The 24,072-nt window shown below is 41.7% G+C and overlaps 1 protein-coding gene across 1 annotated transcript; it reads right to left on the bottom strand.

The window, feature by feature from the left end:
• Window positions 1-4,947: 4,947 nt before the first annotated feature.
• On the bottom strand, window positions 4,948-23,210 carry p4hb (prolyl 4-hydroxylase, beta polypeptide). Its single transcript, XM_033624239.2, has 11 exons — window positions 22,892-23,210; window positions 20,877-21,083; window positions 18,956-19,089; window positions 16,937-17,074; window positions 13,004-13,108; window positions 12,740-12,865; window positions 12,434-12,634; window positions 12,226-12,346; window positions 10,376-10,557; window positions 9,326-9,427; window positions 4,948-6,579 (listed from the first exon to the last, which is right to left on the bottom strand). Exons 1-11 carry the CDS (start codon window positions 23,028-23,030, stop codon window positions 6,505-6,507), a joined length of 1,530 nt encoding a protein of 509 aa, XP_033480130.1. The 5' UTR covers window positions 23,031-23,210; the 3' UTR covers window positions 4,948-6,504.
• Between the last annotated feature and the right edge of the window lie 862 nt (window positions 23,211-24,072).

Genomic DNA, 24,072 nt, shown 5'->3' with positions numbered 1-24,072 from the left:
ATGCAGAAAAATTGGTCCACGCTTTTGTTACCTCAAGGCTGGATTACTGTAACTCTCTATTATCAGGTAGCTCTAGTAAGTCCTTAAAAACTCTCCAGCTAATTCAGAATGCAGCAGCTCGTGTACTAACAGGAACTAAGAAACGAGATCATATTTCTCCTGTTTTAGCTTCTCTGCACTGGCTCCCTGTAAAATCCAGAATTGAATTTAAAATCCTACTGTTAACTTATAAAGCTCTAAATGGTCAAGCTCCGTCATATCTTAGAGAGCTCATAGTGCCATATTATCCCACCAGAACACTGCGCTCTGAGAACGCAGGGTTACTCGTGGTCCCTAAAGTCTCCAAAAGCAGATCAGGAGCCAGAGCCTTCAGCTATCAGGCTCCTCTCCTGTGGAATCATCTTCCTGTTACGGTCCGGGAGGCAGACACCGTCTCCACATTTAAGACTAGACTTAAGACTTTCCTCTTTGATAAAGCTTATAGTTAGGGCTGGCTCAGGCTTGCCCTGTACCAGCCCCTAGTTAGGCTGACTTAGGCCTAGTCTGCCGGAGGACCCCCTATAATACACCGGGCTCCCTCTCTCTCCCTCTCTCTCTCTCTCTCTCTCTCTCTCTCTCTCTCTCACTCTCATCCTATTACTGCATCTTGCTAACTCGGCCATTCTGGATGTCACTAACTCGGCTTCTTCTCCGGAGCCTTTGTGCTCCACTGTCTCTCAGAATAACTCATACCGCAGCGGTGCCTGGACAGTGTGACGTGTGTGGTTGTGCTGCTGCCGTGGTCCTGCCAGATGCCTCCTGCTGCTGCTGCCATCATTAGTCATTAGTCATACTTCTACTGTTATTATACACATATGACTATTGTCACACTAGTATGCTGTCTGATATTAATACATACTTTCAACATATTGTACCACAGTAGCCAGAACTATAACAATAATATTATTACTTTCATTAATGTTGTTGTAAGCTACTGTCATTACCTGCATCTCTCTCTCTCTCTCTCTCTCTCTCTCTCTGTCTCATTGTGTCATATGGATTACTGTTAATTTATTATGCTGATCTGTTCTGTACGACATCTATTGCACGTCTGTCCGTCCTGGAAGAGGGATCCCTCCTCAGTTGCTCTTCCTGAGGTTTCTACCGTTTTTTTTTTCCCCCGTTAAAGGGGTTTTTTTTGGGGAGTTTTTCCTTATCCGTTGTGAGGGTCTTAAGGACAGAGGGATGTCGTATGCTGTAAAGCCCTGTGAGGCAAATTGTGATTTGTGATATTGGGCTTTATAAATAAAATTGAATTGAATTGAATTGAATACTCCACATTCATACAGGTAGTAGTCCATTCTGATCGATATTTGTACCTGACAGGATGACCTACTCCACACTGATACACATAGTGGTCCATTCTGACCTTAGACATTTGTACCCGAGAGGATGAACTTCTCCACATTTAAAAAGGTAATAGTCCAATCTGATAGATATATGTATCTAATAGGGTGACCTACTCCCCATTGATATAAGAAGTATTCCAATCTGATAGATATTTGTTTTGTGACACAATGACCTGTCCCACACGAATACAAACAGTAGTCCATTCTAATAGATAAAATGTATCTGACAGGAATGCTTACTCCACATTTGTACAAGTAGTAGTCCATTCTGGGTCCATTCTGATAACTATCTTTACCTGATGATGACAAATGCACATTCATAAAGGTAGTAGTCCATTCTGACAGAACTGTGTACCTGGCAGGATGACCTACTCCACCTTGATACAACTAGTGATCCATTCTGATAGATACTTGTACCTGACAGGATGATCTACTCCACACTTATACGAGCCAGAGACTGCTATACCATATAAATAGATTTTTTGACAATGAAAAATGAAGCTTGCCCCTAACCAAATAGCAGCAAGGTGTTTCAATAAAAGGCCTAAATGCAAGCCGTCACAGAGGAGGGATAGGGTAAATAGTCAATTTAATGCATAAATCAAAACACAAATTAAAGGAATAGTTAGCAATGTGGGACTCCACTTCAGTGTCAAGGAAGGTAGTTAAGCTAAATGGTAAAAAAATGAATAAAGCAACACTACACATGAACCGAATCAAAATGGCTCTACAACACTCAGTTTACCCACTTAGACCTAGCTAAGGTGATGCAAACTACACAATAAACCACATGCAAGATGGCTGTCACTCAGTCCCCCCTTTAACAAAGCAGGAAAGCCCCACAAGAAAAATAAAACAGAAAATGTACCACTCAGATAACTGGTTCAAACATCCTGAAATCTGATAGGTCTGGGAAAAACAGTGGTTGGTTTCTCTATAGTTTCCTTGTTTCAGAACTGAAGGAAACAAAAGCACATTAACACACATAAGAAAACATTACAAGAAACATTTTAGAAAACTGTAATAAAAATGTAATGTTCATGAAAGTAATTTGTAAACAAATAATATATGCTGCTAGGCTTGAACACAATCTCCTACTCCAGTCGCAGACATGCAGGTGACTGGAATCTATGTCTATGAAAAAAAACAAACTATGTTAATATTATATTAACAGCAACTATAAACGTATCTTAAAAACATCTTTGTTCTGCTTGGGCATACCTCATGTCTTAGCTGATGTGCCTATGCAATCACTCCAAAGTTCAGTCCCTCACCAAATATGCAGATTTTGCCATACACAATTTGAACGATTATTTAATAAATCTTTAATATTGTGAGCTGTGAAATATGATTTAAATATGATTTTTTTCCCCATTGTTTTACAGTTTTAATCTTAAAAATCATGCTTTGAAACACATTTTAAAAATGGAGCATACCAAATCAAAGATGAAACATCACGCAGTTACAACAGCTACTCTTTGGGGGCGGTATTGCCAGAAACAACCACTGACCAGGAAGAAAAGAAACATCAGGAAGAAGAAAACTTGGCTCATCAATTTGAAAGGACCCAAATTGGAAATCCATCCCCTTCAGCCGGCTTGGTCACCACAAAAACAATGGAGCAACACCAAATTTATACAGTCTTGGGGTTTCTGTTTTTACTTTGGTGTTCAAACCTAATTGTTTTTTCACAAGAAGCTGCCCAGTATGAGCGGGAACTGCCCATTGGTTCGACAGCCCATTGGTTCGACATCCCATTGTTCCGACCATATTAAACTCATTGTTCTGAAGTCCGTTCCGAAATCATCATGATGCCCTGTGGTTAAGGTCCGGTTAGGTTTAGGCACAAAAACCACTTGGTTAGGGTCAGGAAAAGATCATGGTGTGGGTTAAAATGAAAAAGAAAGTGACAAACACATAAGCCGTGAGCCTGCTCCGCCTCAAGCCGGTCGCGGCGCACCATACACCCGCTGCGAGCCATTCAGCACCGCGGACAGTCGGACTAATGGGATGTCGAACCAATGGGCTGTCAAACCAATGACATGGAGCCGTATGAGCAGCAGGTGAGGCAGCGAGCTATCCAGCATGTTGCTCTGTACATGAGATGAATGCAGCAGTACCAAAAAAGACAGCGGAGTGGTTAAACAGACTCCAAGCAAGGTATTGCAAGGATTTGAAAGTTTTCAGATCACACATAAGTCTGTCACTTCCTTTCTTTGGGCCACTTCCTCTCTTTGGTTCGCTGGATAGTCCATTTTCATTTCCCACTGTAAGCGAACCGCACCAGGGTTCACTTGCAAGTGAACCGAGACCCCAGTTTTCAAACTGACCAGGGTTTGCTCGTTTGTTCCACACCAGAGTTTGAATGAGCATTCACACCACTCTAAATGAACTGAACTGTTCGTTTAAAGCGGACCAGGGTTCGTTTAAAGCGGACCAAATAGCGCCAGTGTGAATGCGTCCTCAGAGTGTCATGAAAGGCCCAGGTGAGCTGCCTGCCGCTTTTTATAGACTCTGTTCCCTGCCTGGGTCCTAGTGCTACAATGCCCCCCCCCCCCCCACACACACACACACACACACACACACACACACAGCTTGATGGTTAGCATACAGAATCTTTGCAGGCAATGTGTCTGTTTAGGATGCAAAGATCCAAACTGGGTCTGAACCCTCCTGTGTTCTTGGGAACCAGGATATATGTGGAGTAAAACCCCTTCTGTTGTCTGTCCTGACTGGGGATGACAGACACAGCCTGTTTCTGTAACAGGACCTGGATCTCTGCTGAAAGGTAATCTATCTTCTCCGAGGAGGATATATTCACCTCCTTAAAGACCATGAACACAGGACTGGAGAGCATAGCCCAGTCTCAGCGTCCTGTCCATCCATTCTCTCATCGTGCAGTTGCATCCCCAGTCCCTGTAAAACTGGGTTAGAGAGAGCAACTAGTGGCGGTGCGGCAGCTAAATAGCTGGGATAACCTGTCTCGAACCTCCATAAACAGAGGGATGGCTTATGGGGGGGGCCATTGAAAACGGTCGAGCCAGTGGTGATGTACCTGAACGCATCACCGCCGGCTTTCCCATAAATAAAGCAGCAGCTGATAGCGTGACACTATTTTCAGTCTCTCTTGGCTCCTATGAAGATCAGTGAGGGAGAAATACCTGAGGGATGTTAATCAGAGCTGCTGTTTAGGGGTTATGTGTCCTTTGACAACATATTCTCAGAGTAAAGTGCTCATGACTAGACCTTGATATATCTGCAAAATATCTTCTATTTTGCCAACAAAACAAGCAGTTTTGATGATGTCATACTGGGCTCATGGATCTTGTAATGGGCATTGAGAGTATTCCCTGACATGTTATATACTAAAAAACTATGGAGAAGCTATATCCCTGCAGAACAGCCCATCCTTACATATTTTAAATAGCAACTATGTATGTATTTAGCCACAGAAATATAATCAATCTATTTCTATACATCAAGGTTCATGTGTGGCACAATACAGTTGTCACTGGAGGTGCACTTCAACAACAGCAAAACAGAAAAATGGAGACAAATGTTTTTGTTTTTTTTCAATTTTTTTGTTTATTGGCCACCATTTCATGTTTTCCACATCAATTTGGATATGATGGAATGCTTTGTTAAGTTTCCCCCACCACTGTAGCTGTCAAACCCATCACCTTGCTCTACTCAAGCCTCCTCTCCCTGCCAATCAACACACAGTACATTCACTCTCCTGTTCATGGATGACCAGAAATTATGAACTACTCATTCAACTCACACAGCAATTTATACACCAGTCACACAGCACACTATGCACTCTCTCACACCCACACACACACCCACACACGCACACACCCACACACACACACACACACACACACACACGTGTGGCAACAAGGGTGTTGGGTAGAGCCAAAAGGGATGCAGGAGGTACAGTATGGGTGAGGGGTGGGGCTGTGCAATTGTTCCCTCCCACTTCAGATATAATAGACACTTCTCTCAGACCAACCTGACCAGTAAACTGTACCAATCTCCGTCTGCTTAAGTAACCACAGTGAATCTCCGATTAGGCATGGATGCAGTGCGACCTATCAGAACTGGCTCCAAAAACAATCCCAGGTCTGAGAGTGTGTCCAAGGGCCAACTCTGCCCCAACAGGGCCAACTGGCTACAGCTGGGCACAATGGTACATCAGTTAAATGACAAGTCCTAAATTTAAAAAACAAAACAAAACCTCATAGTGAAAGCAATTAAATAAAATAAGATTTTCCCCAAAACGTTAACCTTTGTTCCTTTTAGAAAATAGTCAGTAGCCGTGCCGAAATAAGGAGACTGAACAGAGAAATTATTTAGGAATGAAGAAATGAAGAAAAAGTAGACTACCCCCCACCAAAAGAAAGAAAACTATTGGTATGAGCTACAGATTGGGGGGCTTTGTGCTACACTGGAGAAGTTCTGTGGGCTTTATATTAGTGAAGACCTTGCAAAATAAACACATCTATAGGATGGCCCCTTGTCCCCTGAGAGATCAGTCCTTACAAAACCACAACACAAACTCAGGTCCTCTGGATTTCCATCTGAGGGAAAAGAACATTGGCACCCCCCCTTACCTACAAATACAGGTTACAACACTCATTTAGCTCGTACCCACATTAAGCAATGGCAAGGGTTTGTTTTTTTTTAAACAGGAGGGGAGCTAATTCAACAGGAAAAAACAAACATTTTGCAAACTGGATCTCAATGCCATTTTAACATTTGGTTTAAAATATACAAGGCAAACAGCTGATGTGGAGCTTTGTAGAGAAGGCATTGAGGTCTTCCATAGAGGTGGTGCGCTGTTCCACAGAGTCCCCCCGGGTGGGACAAGACGAGTCTGGCCAGAAGTTGCGAGGTTGGAGATGTAGCTGGCAAGAAATGCCCTGCCACGCCACTGATGGACTGACTGAGTGGCGGGCTGGACAGCGGGCCGGCTGACTGACTGAGAGGCAATTAAAGGGGAAATATTAATGTTCACAGGAAAGGGAAGGTCCACAAGGAAGTGAAGGTGGTGGTGGTGACTGGTTGGAAGGGGTTGGGGCGGGACTCGTCTCCTCTCTCTCTCCTCTGCCAGGTCTTACAACTCATCATGTCCATCATCGTCCTCACCATCAGAGTCCTCGTCCTGCACTTCATCCACATCATCCAAATCCTGGAGAGCAGAGGACAAAAGGGTCATTGATTAAGACGTAATCTCTCAAATCTGCCAAGCGTGCAGTTCTACTTTATAGTGAATGCCCAATAAAACTAGACCTGCAAGCTCCACAAGATGTTAAATTAAGAAAACAAACCTCCACCAGAATTCTCAGACATACTCCACAAGGCTGCAATACTGGCTGCATAATAATGTTTTTAATTGTAGCTTGGGACCAATCCTGGGAAATCCCTGAGTTACAAGTTACAACAGATTTTGTGAGGTCACAGTGGCCTTGTCCTTTGACCACCAAATTCTTATCAGTTCATTTTTGAGTCAAAATGAATGTTTGTGCCAAATGTGAAAAAATAACACCAAGGTGTTCTTGAGATATTGCTTTCATGAGAATGAGACAGATGCAAGGTCACACTGACCTTGACCTCTGACCACAGAAATCTAATCAGTTCATCATCGAGTCCAAGTGGACGTTTGTGCCAAAATTTAGGAAATATTGCAAGAATGGTATGTACGGATGGACAACCCAAAAACATAATGCCTCTGGCCACGTCTAACGGCGGCACGTGGACATTGGAAAAACAAACAAACAAACAAAAAAAACCCCGCATTGTTGGTGATATAGTTTATCTAGAGATAACATGCAGATTTTTTTCCCACCAATCACCAACTGATGGGTTGAAGAGTAGGTACGGCCAAGATTTTCTTTGGATAACTACAGCCCTACAAATCAACTCATTCGTCACTCAGCAGAACATATACTCAGCACTGTCCACAGATATATGTACAGCCTATAGATGACATCTTCGTTTTGCTCATCCATTCCTTCATGTCTAGTCTGAGGACAGGTGGGGGAAGAGCTAAGTCAGATACAGGAAGACCCCAATGGTGACTGTGGGGCACGTGCTGCTTTTATCAGGTGTCAGGGCACAGGCCAGTAAAGCAGCCACGACAGCTGCAGAAGGCATTAGCCCACAGCACTCATCTGGGCTGGAATTAGACTTCTGAGAAGGGGGCGTGGTGGCAATAATGGAGTGGAAAGCTGCTTGTAAAGAGGATATAATAATGGGTGCTAGATGCAGCAAAGTTGTAGCACAAGGGAATGTATAGAGAGCTTGCATGTATCCTCTACATCTTTAACCAAAAGATGGTGGCAAGTGTTTCCGACAAATCGGTCAATTGTCCATCTCAACACTTTGCATCTGGAGGAAGCTTAGGAAACATGATATTTTTGGCTGTTTTCTAAAAACAGCATTTATTTTTTTTTTTCCAAATAGCTAATCCTGAGACCTTATAATGCTTTCTTTTGCTTAGTTATGCCACCGTCCCCCTCCCCACCAAAAAGCCAAGTGGGTCAGTTCTAAGGTTACAGCGTAAAACCCTGATGAGACACTAAGACACTATTTTGGGTAGCTTCAGACATGACGCCAAATATGCCTCGAGAGACACTGGGGTTATGAGACATACATGCACCTGAATATGATGTCTTGACTTTCAGTTCTAACTGTTCTGCTTTACTGCAACAACTTAAGGGAATGGTTTAATCATTAACTTAACACTAATTATTCAGGAAACAACTCAAAGATGAGAACAACCAGTCTCTAAATCTTCATGCTGCAATTTCTCTTTCAAATGTGGCACCTGTTGATCTTGTTTTAGTCACTGTCATCTCCACCTTCCCTAATTTATGGCTCAATATGACAATGTCCCCACTGGTGTTAGGTATCAGAGTATAGTGAAGTATATGCGCACATTTGTCCAAAGTCAATACACCATCCAACAGAGGACTGCATGCAAAGTTAGATTTTTCCGTGAGCATAATTAGGCCTGTCACAATAATATCAACATATCATATGATATATGGACATGACTCAATCACTTTGCTGACCTTAATAATGCCTGTAATATTTCTCTCCACCCCACTACTTGTGTGATTTCAAAGAAAACTAAAACACTTCAAAGACAACACAGCATAGCTTACCGCTAGCCTGCAGCTGCACATTTAGAGTAGAGGACGTACTGTTCTGATAGTAGTTAGCTTGCAAACCCCTGGCAACAATCAAAGCAGTTTGTTGTTTTACCTCCAACATCATCCTCCTCCATTCCGTAAATCCACCAAAAAACTGCCCGGCTCCCAGGCTGCCCTTCCCAGGGACCCGACTGCAGCACACCAGCCAGATTATGGAAGAAAACTATGGTGTTCCCAGAGCTTCACTAAGCTTGCCTATTAGTCGCAGGAGGCATCACTTGGTTTTGTTTTTATGGGCAAATTTTAAATGAAGTCTCAAACTGAGTCATTTTTGGCTACTCCTATTAATGGTACTGTAATTTTATCCATACTCTCTTAACAGATGTTAATTACTTATTAAAAATATTTTATATATTCCAATTCCTCTATCTGACCATTCTTAAGAATCTAAGAAGTTAATTGCTTTTTGTAAAGGTGTACTTGCATTATTATAATATCATTACACTGAACCCTGAAAATGACAATAATATAGTGTGTCGCAGTTATTTCTGGGATAATTCATCATCCAACAAAAATAGTTATCATGACAGGCCTAAGCATGATTCTCCTTTTTTGTGGTCTCCAAAGAAAATATAAGTGGAACCAATACATCAGGATGACCTGAACAGATTCAAAGTCTAGCTAAATTCATTAAAGCTCAGACAGCTTCTTTCCAGGCTACAACTGTGCTATAACTGCACTGCACTGTGTAAATGGGTATCTCAGGTGAGGTGATCTTACCTCGTCATCATCGTCTCCTGCAGGAGCACCACCCTCCTTACCACCGCTCTCCAAGAACTTAGTGAAGCCTTCCAGTGTTCTCTCCCCGTTGTAATCAATCACCTGTTGAACAGACATTATTTCTCATTAACAACCAAAATTCTGTCCTATCCCCATCCCAAAAAAGTCTTAAATACGCAAGCATGTATGCATGTCTTTCATTGCAAAAACATCACTGAGCCTTTGACACCCAACTCTGCCATTTAAAAGCAGCAAATTAACTTTGGCACTGTGTCTACAAATGGTGCTGATGAGTTGTCCAGAGATGATCTATGAGCAGTGACACAGCAACAAGCTGGTGGGATGAATGCTAAAAAAAAGGCTGCGCATGAATAGGACAATCAAAGGACATCTGCAAAGCTCTTTAATCTGGCTGTAATGATGTGCTAGATGGCACTGTATGGCTGCCAATACAGCTGCATCCTTTAGTAGCCATTCTTGGGTCTTCTGTGTGCTTCATCTAAGTGGGGTCATGGGCTAATCCTAAAAGGTGGCCCCAGCATACACCAGTCATTTAAGTTTGCTAAACTCAAGGCTGGCACGTGAATGGCTGGTAAATAAAGGAGCACTTTGGAGAGAGGCAGGTGCAGGCTAAGCAGAGAGTGTCAATGTGAGTGAAGTCATCCAGCAGGAATCTCTTCGAACCAAACACCAACATAATGGTGCAGAAACCTATGAAGCCAGCAAGGTCAGGTTTCTGCACATGGTTAACACTGCTAAATCAAGAGGCACTAATGTTACTTGGAAGGCCAATATGGCAATGATTTTGGATCCAAATAACCACCCAGATCAATATAACTCACAACTGCAAAGGCATGTAATGAATGAGAGGGCAGATCCAATTATTACAGATGGAGAGGAGATTGAAGGATTATCAGCACAACTGGAGATGTTTACAGAAGATCCTGAAGATAAGAGAGATGATGCCAATCAAAGTTTTAACCCCTCTCTGCTTATCGGTCAAATGTAATGAGAAAAGAAAACATTATCTAGACAGCTGGAAACGCTCACCTTGCGCTCATCTCCAGCAGGGAAGAACTTAAGAGTGGGGAAGCTGTGGACTTTGACTGCCTCAATCTCATTGGCTGTGGAGTCCATCTTAGCCACGATGGTGTCAGCACTGTCCTTATACTTCTCTCCCAGCTTCTCCCAGATGGGAGTCAGCTGTTTGCAGTGTCCACACCAAGGTGCATCTGGAATACAACAGTAGTTTAGTCTTTAATCATAGCAGACAACACAAACAGTACACTTGGATTGGCTTTAGCTTATTTAGATACAGACTAGTAAAGACACTTGAATGCAAAATCATGTCATGCATTTTCTTTTCTTTTTTTTTCACAGACTGGATAATGCCCGCTTCAGACCAAAGATTCACAATGAGTTGATTCACAGACAACTACTTACAATGTGTTATTTTGCAACTTTCTAAAAACCTGCCGGTTCAAACCAGTGTAACTACATGAGACAATGTATGAATGAATAGGTGAATACTTAATTCATGTAAATTGTGTTATCAATTGAGATGCTAATTTTATCTGGCCAAAAACAGGCTTAAAACAAAATGTAATTAACGGAAAAAATGAACAGCTGACTCCTTGGAGTGGGATTTGGTACAATCAAATGCTTAACAAGACTTTTTTTAGCTGACCAAAATGTTACAGTTGACTTAAATGGACTGAAAACACACCATGAGAGGGTTAAAGATCTAAGATGAAAACATGGTGAAGTTCAAACGTAGTAGTGGTATCACTGTATTACAGTATACAAGGGTATTTAGAAATCCTGTCCCGCACACCAGTATCATATACCGTATACCACGGTGAAATTTAAGGACAGTATGAAGGTATGAAAAAGAAGATGCCAATCAAGCCTAGTACACAGTGCCATGGAAACACACACCTATGCCTCTATCCTGATTGATTGACCGTGGTAGCAACCTGTCAATCATAAGGTAGACCCACCCCAAAACATACCCTAACCATACCCATAACTTACAAAATTAACATCATGCTGAATTGAGGAAGACTTGAAACTAGTGCCTGAGATCATAAACTCATTGGGAAAATGAGAAGGAGAATCATTTTCTCATATACTTCTATATAACCTGACTTCCTTCTGCAACCAGTGAAGTCACCCCCTGCTGGCCATTAGGAAGAAAGCAGATTTAAGGCACTTCTGCATTGGCTTCACTTTTCAGACGCGGAGGCTGCATCAACTTCTTTTATACCATCTACAGTTTGATTTCAGAGAGGTACTATGCATCTGTACACTCTGCTGCAATGTATAGCTGGAAGCAGGCAAACAGAGAAAATGTCACATGCAGTTTCAGTTTCATGACCCTGCTCCCCTTTGACAGACTAGGAAACCCCCACCTCCTCACCTGTCAGGGAATATGGGCCTACCCCACTGCACACAACTGGCCACAAACCGTATTTAACAGCATGCAATGGAAAATTCCTCCAAAAATAGAGCACGTGTGAATGTGGATAGCTATAAAAAACATATTCCAACAGCTATATTTAACCAGCTCTTTTTAAAATTAAGTGTCTGGTAACAATTTAATTTGCTGAGAAGGGGGTTGAGAGGGTGAGTGGGCCCCTAGCATCAACTCTTGGTATTTGACAAAGGCTTAGCACGGGGCAAAGTAAGGACAGGCAAGATCTGAGATAGAGTTAGTGTTGGAGTTAGAGTTAGTGGCTAGAGGTTTTGCCAAATCTCCCACATCTGAGCAACTGAGTTTTGACTGCAAAAGACCCTTTTAAAAGGTGAACCCCTTTACCACCTCACAAACAGTATGCATTAATATATTTTAATGCAGTTATTATAAATAGAAACATCTGCTGAAATGAGGATGCTCTTACAGAATTCCACAAAGACGTTCTTAGAGGAATCGAAAGCAACCTCCTCGAAGTTCTTGCCGACCAAAACCTTGACAGGGGTTTTGTCCCAGTCTTCAGGGATGTCCTGACTCATGAGGTGGGGCTGTGGGACAAGAATTAGCCAACATTAATCACATATATCTGAAACATGCATGATGCTGCCAAAACTAACCACTCCCTTCTCTCTCACCTTGAGTTTGCCCTCAGTGAACAGTTTGCAGAATTGAATGATGCTCTCTGCTGTGATGTCATTAGTCTCAGGCTTGTACTTGGTCATCTCATCCTCCAGGGTGATGAGGCGGATGGCGGGGCACTCCTCTTTCTTCAGGCCGAAGAACTCCAGGATGCGCTGGTTGTCATCCACATCGCTGTCGATGAAAATGAACAGGATCTGGTACAGAGGAGACAGAAGAGGTCGTGTTCAGAATGCACATCAATCACATTTGACAGATTAAAGGAAAGTACACAAGCAGGGACTTTCAAACAGTTCACCTACCTGACCCTTGAATCCCTCTGCAGCTTTCTTAAACTGGTCCATTTTGTCCTGGAAGTCATCAGCAGTTTTGGGCAGGAACATGAGGATGTGGGACTTGATTTCTCCACCAAAGATTTTAGGGGCGGTCTGCAGAAAACAGAAATACACAAGACTGACATGTGAGGATAACACTTGGGTTTGTACTTCTTATTGCTGTGGACAGTAGTGGGGAGTGGGGAAAAGCGATCAAATGGTCACGTTGATGTGCACGGCCCCCGTCATTACCTGCTCTGTGAACTCAATGACCAGAGGCAGCTGGTTGGCCTTGACGAAAGACAGGAGGTTTTCTTTGGTCAGCTCTCCATCAAAGGTATTGCGCCCTTCATCAAACTGTAAAGGAAAGATGGAAACATTCAGATACAAATATCATCCACCCGCAGTCTGCCTGTGAACACCAACATAGATTTACCAGACAAACCCCTTTAAAATCCCCTGGTGACCCCTGCTGACAAAAGAGCCAGTAGCCCCAATGGACTTTTATTAAGTGTTAAGAATAGCAGTGGTACAGCTGTACCGAGCAACCCTTACTGGCATACACTAGGAAAAACGCCATTTGGCCGGTGGCATACCACCAGCCATGCAGCCACTGACAAAGGTGATGAAACTTAAGCCTCAATCCCTGCAATAAACAAGTAAAAGACCCCAGCTGTTTATTGAGACTGAGCCCCAGCTTTAAAAGGGTTTGCCCAACTGTAGGCAACAAGCCAACATGTCAGTAGTGTTTGTATCAGGGTAAAGTTACCAACGTGGATCAGAGGCCAGACAATGGCAGTGAGGGGATTGAGCCTTGTGCCAAAATGAGAGAAGATAATCCATAACTCAAAATGACTGAGGTATTTAGAGTTCGTTGTTTCTTGTTAAGGCAGCTTGGGCTGCATGAAATTATTATGTCATTACAAATCCACTGCAACCTATAAAATGTCACAAACAATGATGCTCATCACAAGGTACCAGAGCAAAAAAAGAGAAAAGGCATGGCTGTTAAAAATGTACTGAAATAAACAATCAACACTGTATAAACCAGTATATACCGTCCGCAACCTTAGGCACCTTGTCTTGAATATATTTGCCAAATTTTGAGGGTTAAATGCCATTTTAAGACTAAACAAGGCTGGATTCATCAAACTTCCCAGGTATGGGAAGCAAGCAAACATCTTCAAAGTCTGCCACTTCTAAAAGTCATGCCTGTAACAGCAGGGGGTTAAACAAAATATAAAATTTTTGTTAAGTTTGTTTATAAAGAAGATTGGTGGAAGGTTGGTCAGGTTATGTTTGGTCCATGCTGGCTGTAGCATCCCTGGCACGAGCTTTGTGCAACAGAAAATTGCATAATCACCCTTTCTGCGTCGAGTGCATAGGCTCTGACAGCTGTCGCAACGCTTGTTGTGTACCTCTGAATTTTTGTTACTAGGTGTCCACTGCACACGCTGTGCTTTTCAGTTCAACAGGGAGGATTGGCAACACAGGTTCACCTGTTCAGACATCTCTAGTAACAACTCTTTATTGAGAGACCATAGGGAAAGTCAACTGCCCTTAAATTATTGGAAAGAAATATCCACCACCCTGGGGAAAGAAGAGGCTTTTTGCCACAGGGTGTGGGAGAACATGAGAGATCGCTGTAAAAGCTGGGGAAAAAAAAAAAACTAACAAAAAAGCAGCTTACTTTCTGTTAACATTCTTCTGTTGTTGACTTCTTGTTTAAACACAATATTTTGTTTGTATGCTGCCTTGCATTTCAGGGCATATTGCAACAGACAATGCATTGAGCATAAACATCTCTGTACATGCTCAGAGCTTGCTCGCCATCTACAGAGGCCCACGCCACAGTGTCTCTTGCTTGCTCTCATATATAATTACAACGGCCTGATTATGGGAATAAGAAGAGGAAATGTTGCTATTCACATTGCCTACATGAATGGAATAAAATGTTAGAGATCAGTTGATTTAAATTTTGCTATTGTGTTGTAATTACACATAATGTTAACCTAATGTTGATATGACACATTGATTCACACAAAAATTTAAAATGGCTTGTCATATCAGAAAGTTTGCCAACCTCTGGTATAGAGCTGGGTATCACCACTGATTTCCTGAATCGAGTCGATTTCGATTCAAGGGGTCCCGATTCCATTTGATTTCTGATTTGATTCGATCCCATAGCGATTCGACTGGAGATTTTTCAGTTACAATACCAGTTTTTGGCAGTATGTGAAAGAGATTCTCAGAGAACTAACAGTGTAACATTTACAAGGAATTATTTTTTAAAAAAGAATAAATTCACAACAGGAATAAAACTGAATATTTTAAAACTAAATGTTGTTTCTAGAGCAGCAAAAGTAATATTAAAACAGCAAAGTCACAATATAAACTTAACATCTCACTGGAAACAAATTTAAAATGTCAGTAAAATAAATTATATTCCTGACATCACAATACTGAGTGAAGTTTGGAAAGAATAAAGAACACAGACATCAGTCAGCATCAGTCCTGCTGTCCTCTCTGCTGCTGAGGAGAGTCACTACCTACAGGTCACATGACCACCAGTAAGTTTTAAGATACAAGACAAACTGAGCTAAACCATTTAACATAAACAGTTGTTGTTGTTTCAGCTTGTTAGTAACAATTTGCTATTAGATTGAGAGCACTCTGGGCTTGTTTATAACATAATATTGGTGGCGGTGGATGAGAGACTACGGACAGAGCAGATTGAAATATCGCTTTTCTACATGTTTACATGTTGCTGATCAGCTGTATTGATAAAGTATTAACTTTTCCCTTGAGAAGGTTTTATTGCACTCAGAGTAACAAGTGTAGTTGTCATCAGCTCACGTTGTCTTCGCCTCTCTGTGTTTGTGTGTGTCTGTGTGTGTGTGTAAAAGTGGCGCAGCAGCCAGGACGTACAGACAGCAGGAGGAGACATTGCAGCGTGATAATAAATTACACGCAAATGTACAAAACCAAGCTAACAGCTAACAGTTACAGATAAAAGAGCAGGTGACATCAGAGGTTCTCAAAACTATGCTGTGGCTCGTTTTACTACTGGCAAGATTAACAGGGTTAAAGCTTCACACATCTGTTGGAAAAAGTGTATATCTAAAGATCGATCTCAGACTTTACGAATCAATATCGGGTCATTCCAGTGAAGATCGATTTGAATCGGATGTATTGATTATTTTAACCCAGCCCTACTCTGGTATATACTATAAAATCACTGTGTGAAACAATTAGCAAAACATGATAAATCTACAATTACAAAAAATCTACAACTATAATCTAACAGCACCTTAAAGGAGTCCAAAACACTTAATTTGCACCCATGCCCACACACACTGATGACAGCAGTGCTGCCACACAGGGACCTTGTCTGCTCATTAGGACTGGGTGGGGTTCAGTGTCTTTTCAGTAATTAAATCGCAACCCTCAGTGGTTAAATACACACATCACCAGCTCCTGAGGAAACCACATCCTTTAACTGTTAAATGCTCTATGTTCATCAACTGGTTGGGTCGCAACAGTATGACATTTCCATTGTTAGTTCATCAGTTACAATGACCCTTAAAGAAATTAAAACACAGACTTTACTGGTTGAAGAATTATTTTATCATAAGCTAAACTCCTTTTTTTAATTTGAGCTCGATTGAGAGCACACAGCTGCCAGTCATTCCTCCTCTAATCATAGCCAATGGGGCTAGTTGAAAGACGCACCACACCTAATACAGCTCTTCACTATTCACCACCATCAGCTCAACATGCTGAAGTCGTTCATCGTGTAGGTAGAGCAACATGTCCCAAGGCACGTATGAAACACTAGAGACGAGCCAAGATTAGCAACGGAGAGTAGATATTGTGAGGTTGACTGGATCACATTACCATAACACGAGAATGTGTTTCACAAGCTGATGCAAGGCCAATAACAACCTATTTACAATATATTATGATGACAGCTGGGACAGTGAGTAAACACTTCAAATAATGACGAGTCAACCAATTAAGAATCTGTATCTTATGATTCATCCTGTGACCACAGTTGATGTTTGAATACACATCGATGGAACATTTGTGTGCCGTTATATTTAGGCTGCATGCACCTTACATGCCTCTATGGATTCTGAACAAACTGTTAAGGTACAGTGAAGCAAAACTGGAATTTAAAGTCACCTTCTTGAAGAGGACAACGCTGTCCTTGGACACCTCAAACTTGGAGAAAACAGCATCGTCTGCGGTCATGGCGAAGGGAATGTCATCTGTGGCTTCAGCTGCTTTTTCGTAGGCCTTGGCGCCATCAGATTCAGCATCCTACAGGCACATGAAAACATTCTGTAAGATAAAGAACTGTGCAAGTGATCCCAAATGATCACTTTTTTAAACATTTATTTTAGATGCTTTGAAAGCAACGAAGCAGAATGACGAAGATGATGCCAGAAAATCTATATCTGAGTTATATCGAAATAATGAAGTTATTCAGTGCTGGATCTAGTGTATTCGGCACCCTAGGCAGCTGCCAGTGTTTCTCATAGGAAGATATTGCAGGGTTTTTCCTGTACTGAGAACAACAAGGTTGTCAAATTTTGTGCCATCTCATGCTTTGTCATTTGTAACTGCTATTGTGGCACTATGTCAATGTGCTGGCAACTGCCAACGAGGAAGAGGAGAGCCATCTATTTTTTGGCTGGAACACAGCAAAGAGGGGGATAGCCCAGTGCGCCAAAGTGATTCTGTTGGAACTGTCTTTGCCACCACAGCCAAAACAAAACTGACTGAAGAAAACAAAAAGTCCTTCTCCCTGCTGCTCGATGTCTGAATATACTATATATATGCCAGTTGGCATTCATAAAGCTGTTGCCAACAGCAGCCTGAAATTGAGAACATCACTCAGTGCGCTTCCACATATATGCCTGGGCGCCACCTGGTGCAGCGACTACAACATTTACATCAGCTAATTGTGGGGAAATAAAGTAGGTTTATTAATCAACTTTTTCCCTACTGTATCAAATACATCAGTTTAAACAGATATGTGTAGAACAGGGATGGTGAACTTGCTTAGCGTGGGGGCCACTGGAGGAGGCCGGGGGCCAGTTAATAATAATATTTATCATATAAAATGAAGAAACAAGGCAAATCCAGTCACAGCAGCCACAGACAGGTCAGGTGTATGCAGGGGTGTTTCTAGGATTTGAGGACATGGGTGGCTCAGCCCCGACCCCGGATCCTCACCATGAAACTTTTTGTAATATACAAGTTCTATTTTTTAAAAGGAGTTTTAATGCACTTTGGCACCTAATGTACATTAAAACTCCCAAAAAATCCCAGTGTAAATCAATTTATTTTCACGGTGAATTAGATAATGGTTGGCAGGCCACCCTGCACCCTATTGCAGATCAGATCTGAGTATCACTGGTGTAGAACATGATAGTTTGAATTAATGATTCAATTAGCTGAAATTGCCAGTCAAAGGCCTAGTATGCGTATTTTTTTTTCTAGCTGTTTTGCATTCACTGATAGAATTACTTGTCAAGTTCATTGGTTTTGTTCAACCTTTTAGAGTCGGAATGAAAAATGAACCCCATGTACATTACAACACATCTTATTAATACTGCTATTACAATACATCTGAGAACGCGACTGCCACAAATACTGATAAAAGCACATAACTGAGAATAAGATGTAAAATAATCAAAGTACATTATAAAAACAGGATGGGCTGTTTTTTAAACTGTCTTGTAAAAGTGTGTGAGGGGCTACCTTAAAAACAATTATGTTTGAATATTTAATATCCAGGAATTCAAAATCTACACTCCACCACTGACTATGTGACAATCTGCCCAAAATGTATTAATAATTAATATTTTCTTCAATCATGCAATTATTAAAATTCCTAAAATACATTACTTGTAAAAATAAAAAATAAATAAATAAAAAAGTGTTTGCTTGAGCCAGTTTAAGGCATGGTGATAATTGTGCTCCTGAGGAAACAAAGCATCGCAGCTTGATGTTGGCAATGCCACACAATAGACAATCTAAGCGATATGGTGATTCATTTTGAGATATCATTCTGTATGTTTATTGAAACTCAACAGTATTACATCAACCATCCAAAAATCTGACCAGAAAGTTTAATCTAGCCTTTACTGAAACTGAAACTTGTATTACTCAGACCTTCAGAGTTCAGACTCGTACCTTAAAGAATCCGATGACTGCCACCTCACTGTCAGCGATCAGAGACTCTGCCTCAGTGACTCCTGCCAGGGTGGCGACGGCTGGGCCTGTGCGTTTTTTCAGCCAGCTGACAATGTCATCTGCCTGCCTGCCAGCTGCAGCACAACACAACACAATAACTCAAGCAATTCTGTTTTCACAGACATCATGGGACTGATCAAAAGCCACTAGTCAAAGGCTAAACATTAACAATCTAAATAAAATATGGACAATGTGGTCCATGTGATATTTGGGAAGCAGAACACATCCTACTCAGTATTTGAACAGACCCAGTTTGACAGATAGGGGTATTACCTGATCTGCGTAAGGAAATTCGCACTGACTCTGCAGTGGTTAAACTAAATATGTGCAGGCACAGAGACACTGTTCATACATTTTCTGGTGTAAAAGTTTAAGCGCATTTTGAAAGTGAAAACATAAAAGCTCTGCATGAAACTACCAGCTCTCAACTTCAGATGACAATACAGAACACCCTCATTTGTTTCACTTTCAAATTCAGACACCATGTTGTGTGATAAGTGAATTATAAAAACTAAAAATCAACTCTGTGAGGCTCAAAAAACATGACTACCTTTCTTTGGAGTAAGACTGTTGAAATTAACCTGGAGTCAAGATAGACCTGACTGTCAGACTGAACTGGTGATGCAACATAGTAGCAATTTCCCTGAGAAAGACAGTGTGATGCAGCACGTAGTCTTGGAGCGACGCTGGGAGGTTTGTGGTAGTGGTTTCCATAAAAACACCACTTCTCAACCTACTCTCCCTTCCTCTTGAAACCGAGCCTAGCCCAGGCCAGCAGAGAAGAGGCAACGTGAGGAACTGCACATATCTCCAGTGGCTCAGCGTCAGCATGAGTGGAACGTGCAGGGGGAAGCCCAACCCACATTCTGCCTCAGTCATGTCGCTGAAAGCTGATTGGCTGACCTACAGTTTATGCTGCTGTGCAGATCATATTACTGGGATAAAGAAGGTCGGAAGGGCTCGCCTCTAGGTCTCAGAATGGGTTCTTTATGCCACCTATAGAGTCTTTCACTACATTATATTATGAAATAATATTCACTCACCTTTTTTTATGAGTTTAATAGTTTCTCAAGATTACATCACTTTGTAAAAAAAATAATAAAATCTCCCATTCATTAAGTTGCAGGGAAAAAAACAATAAGTTGCACAGTGGGAGAAAAATACAATTAACATTTTTTAAAATGGCTGTATGAATAAATTCAAATACAGAAAGTTATATGATGTAATTTGGGAGAATAAGAACATCATAAACATCCAAATCTAACTTGAGTAAAGAAAACCCCTCATCAGCAGATACCACTATATAAATGGAGTTTAAGAGGAACACCACCTAAATAAGGAATTCCAAAAGGTTATATTCATGGCCATGGACATTTCAGTCAATATTTGTGAACATGACCTACTCTCTGTCAAAGCCAGAAACCAGATCTGCTCTATAGACAGTGAATGGGAGACTGATTTTGTGGACATACAGAATGTTTTCTTTTCTGTACTTAAATGAGCTTTATTCTATTATGGGGTTCTCAGTTCTGAAACAGAAAATGTTCCCATATATCAGAACATTTCCCTGCATGCAGTCAGTGTAATCTAGAACATTTTTCACCGTTCATTGTCTATGGAGAAGCTCCAGACTCTACACCCAATAACATCACAAATTTGAGTTTTTGCACTTGCGTTTTTGGATTTGGGAGAGAGTTGTTCAGGTTTACAAATATTGTTGGACTGTCTTAGGCCATGAAGGTATGGATGGGCATGTATGAACTTTGAAAATCGGCTAACTTCCCCTTTATTTCCAGCCATTGCCTCAAACTTCCAGGTAATCTGTCTCGTGCAAGAAAAAAAAAATCACAATAAGGCTCACCAGAGTACTCTTTGGGTGACTCCTTCTCTCCGCCCTTAAAGAACTTGATGGTGGGATACCCCCGGACGCCATACTCTTGAGCCAGTTCTGTCTCCTCCGTAGCATCAACCTTACCCAGGCGGACTTCTGAACCCTCTGACTTCAGCATGCCGGCGGCCTTGGCATACTCCGGAGCCAGGGCCTTGCAGTGACCACACCATGGGGCATCTGCAGGAGTGTCAGGAAGACATTTAGCAGGAAACCCACCAAATATAGACATTTGCATTGTTTGAGATAAGTAAATCTGATCAGACAGGGTGCTAATTTTTGGCACAAAAAGATACCACTGGAAGACAACAGGTATATAAAACATGCAACGTGGCAAATATGGAGCTCCAATTAGCTGCTGTCATTAATAATCACACTGAATGATTTTTCTGATGATCAGCCATGGCCAACTATTTCAATAAATGTTTACTTGTTACGAAATATTTTTCAGCTATGCTACTTAAATGTGAGGATTTGCTGCTTTTCTCCATTGTATTTAATTGCAACTGACGTGGAAAACCTTATTTACAGAGCATTTTCATAAAGGGATGAAGTGTACAGTGTTTTATAAGAAAGATGCTAGTCAGAAAAAACAAGTATTGGGATTTTTGGGACTCAGAACTTTTGATCAGCATTTTATATTTTGACTGTTCATAAACTAAACTTTCTTTACAACTTTTGGGAAAGTGTAACCTTTTTAAAAGGACTAGTCTGAACTTTAAAATAACTGGTGATTAGTGGCAGGAGCAAACTACTATCAAATGCAGCATAATCTAATTGCTACTGTGCTTTCACATGTTAATTTGTAAGCCATGGTATTAAACCGTACATATAAAAGCCTGGACACAAATTCCAAGCAGATAATCACCTTATCAGAAATGACACGTCAAATAGAATGACCTGCATTGCATCACCTTAGATTCTTGACAAACAACAAAACTTCCTTGTTCCAGTGCAGCCAATATAAACGCACAGATGAACTTTTGTTAAGTACACGTCAACCTAGCTCCACATCCCCACTGAGATCCCGCCCAGTGACAAATACGTGGGTGAAAAGAAAAGCCTTCATCCCTCCCATCCCGAGCTCATTGGAGAAACTTGCCCTCGGCCATCTCTGACTGGTCCACTGATTTGTCACACAGGATGTGAACAGGTCAACAATGTCACAAAAGTAAAGCGGGATGGGCCTGCAGGCTATGGAGAAGAGGCTGAATAGAGCCTGTGCTGTGACACGCAAACTTCTGTTTTATTAGAGAAAAATACAGCAACAGAGACATCCGGGCTGCACAAACACTGAAACTTACAGTGTGAAACCACGGCAGGCAATCGAAACGTTATGGCCTTTCACTTAAATGATACTCATTTCGCTTCTGGCTGATTGAGGTGATAATGGTTATGTTATTAGAGCGTTATCCCGACAGCAGTAGTGATAGTGCACGGCGGCAGTGCCGACTTTTTAAAACGCAATAAGGTGCGCTGTTTTTAGCCATCTATAACACCATGGGGTTACAACGTTAGCCAAAGCAAACATATGGCTGAACAAAAGTTGCAAATGCATACAGTTAGCATTAAAACAAGTTGCGGGTTGACGTTAATGCGTTGTGCCAAGTTTCGTATCCTCATCAGACTCCGTTCACACTTTGAGGATACTCGGCGCTAGGTAACGTGAGTCAAATTTAATGGAAATGAGTCTGACAAAGAGAAAACGCAGTCTGATAAACAATGCCCCGTCATTTTTATACTCAGTTCGAACAACGGTGAAATAGCTGCTGTGAAAACAAGTGCAATATATTCACGCATGGATGCAAAATTAAACATGACATCAGTAAGTTAGCCGCTAACCGCAGCAACTTGTCAGAAGTGTCAAAGTTTAATGCTAACATTAACCCAGGCTGAATCAAGCTAACGTTAGCTAGCCGGGCAGCCGCTGAGCCTGCCGAAGACGGCTAGCGCTAGCTGGAGAGATTTTGTAGCTACGGTTTACTTACAGAATTCAACCAGGAGGTTAGGGTGAGCTTGGAGAGCCTCGTCGAAGTTACTTTTCTTCAGCACCAGGACATCTTCTTCCTCACTGATCTCGGCTCTGCTGGCCACAGCCAGTGTGCAGATGAGCAGAAACTTGAACATAGTTGCCGTCGAGTATTCTTCCTGGTGGAGAGACGAGAGCTGCAGACACGCTCGGTTACGGTTTAGCTGTGAAATTGGCCTTAGTTTTGGTCTTTTTCCTTGTTTAAGGTTGGGAGAGTAGCTGGTATTTTGTGTCTACCGCTACTAACGTGGCACCGCACGCAGAAACCGGAGGGGTCAACCGTAGTGCGCATGCGCATTTATCAGGCCGAAAGCAGTTCGTGTTGAAATGTGACTGGACCGCAGCGGGCTGTACCTGGAAGTGAATAAGCGGCGCTCCCTGCGCCGTGATGGCATGCCTACACATCAGCCCTGACTGATAACACACTGGGATCCTCAGCAACTGAATGGAAAACATGTTTTTTAAGCACCCAGACTATTTAAACCCACAAAGTCATCTATATCTAAACAGTTTAAATCATTTTTTTTGGGGGGGGGGTTATTCAAATGTGTTAAAAACTATAAGTTCCACAAGTGAAATATGTAAACTGTTTTGTAACTTGGGTATTTACAATATTTGTTTCAGACTCTGGGCTGTGTATGAGTGTAGCATGTGCATGTAACTGTGACTGATGCAACAGTGTGGCAGTTGGTGTAGAAAAGTGCTTTTGTGTTTGCAAAGGGGAAAGGCCAAAGTCTGAATGATGAGTAACACTTACACTGTGTCATGTGAGGTTTTTACCAGCAGCCCTGCTTACACTCCAAAGGTGTATCATAGGTAGCTTAATTACTGATATTCTGGTGAGGTTAGGGTTAAAACAAAAAAAACGTTTTCTGATTTACCTCTGGTGGTGTAGGGAGCCTTGTAAGGATCACAATGGTATTTTTTTCCGAACTACTTTTGCTTTAAATTTACTCACAATACATTTTGTGTTCCCCCAATCCATCCATGTGTTGGTGATTTCCAGTTACAAAGCACAGCTAGTTTAGGGAAATGTCAAACAGACACAGTACAGAAAGGGGAGATAATGTGACACTTGACATGTTGTGTTTATCGCTCATTTGTGCTTTAAAAAGACCAACCTGCCTCAGTGTAGGCCAT

This window comes from Epinephelus lanceolatus, chromosome 3 (assembly GCF_041903045.1).
Source record: "Epinephelus lanceolatus isolate andai-2023 chromosome 3, ASM4190304v1, whole genome shotgun sequence".
Lineage (NCBI taxonomy): Eukaryota > Metazoa > Chordata > Actinopteri > Perciformes > Serranidae > Epinephelus > Epinephelus lanceolatus.
This window is presented reverse-complemented; position numbering and strand designations above follow the sequence as displayed.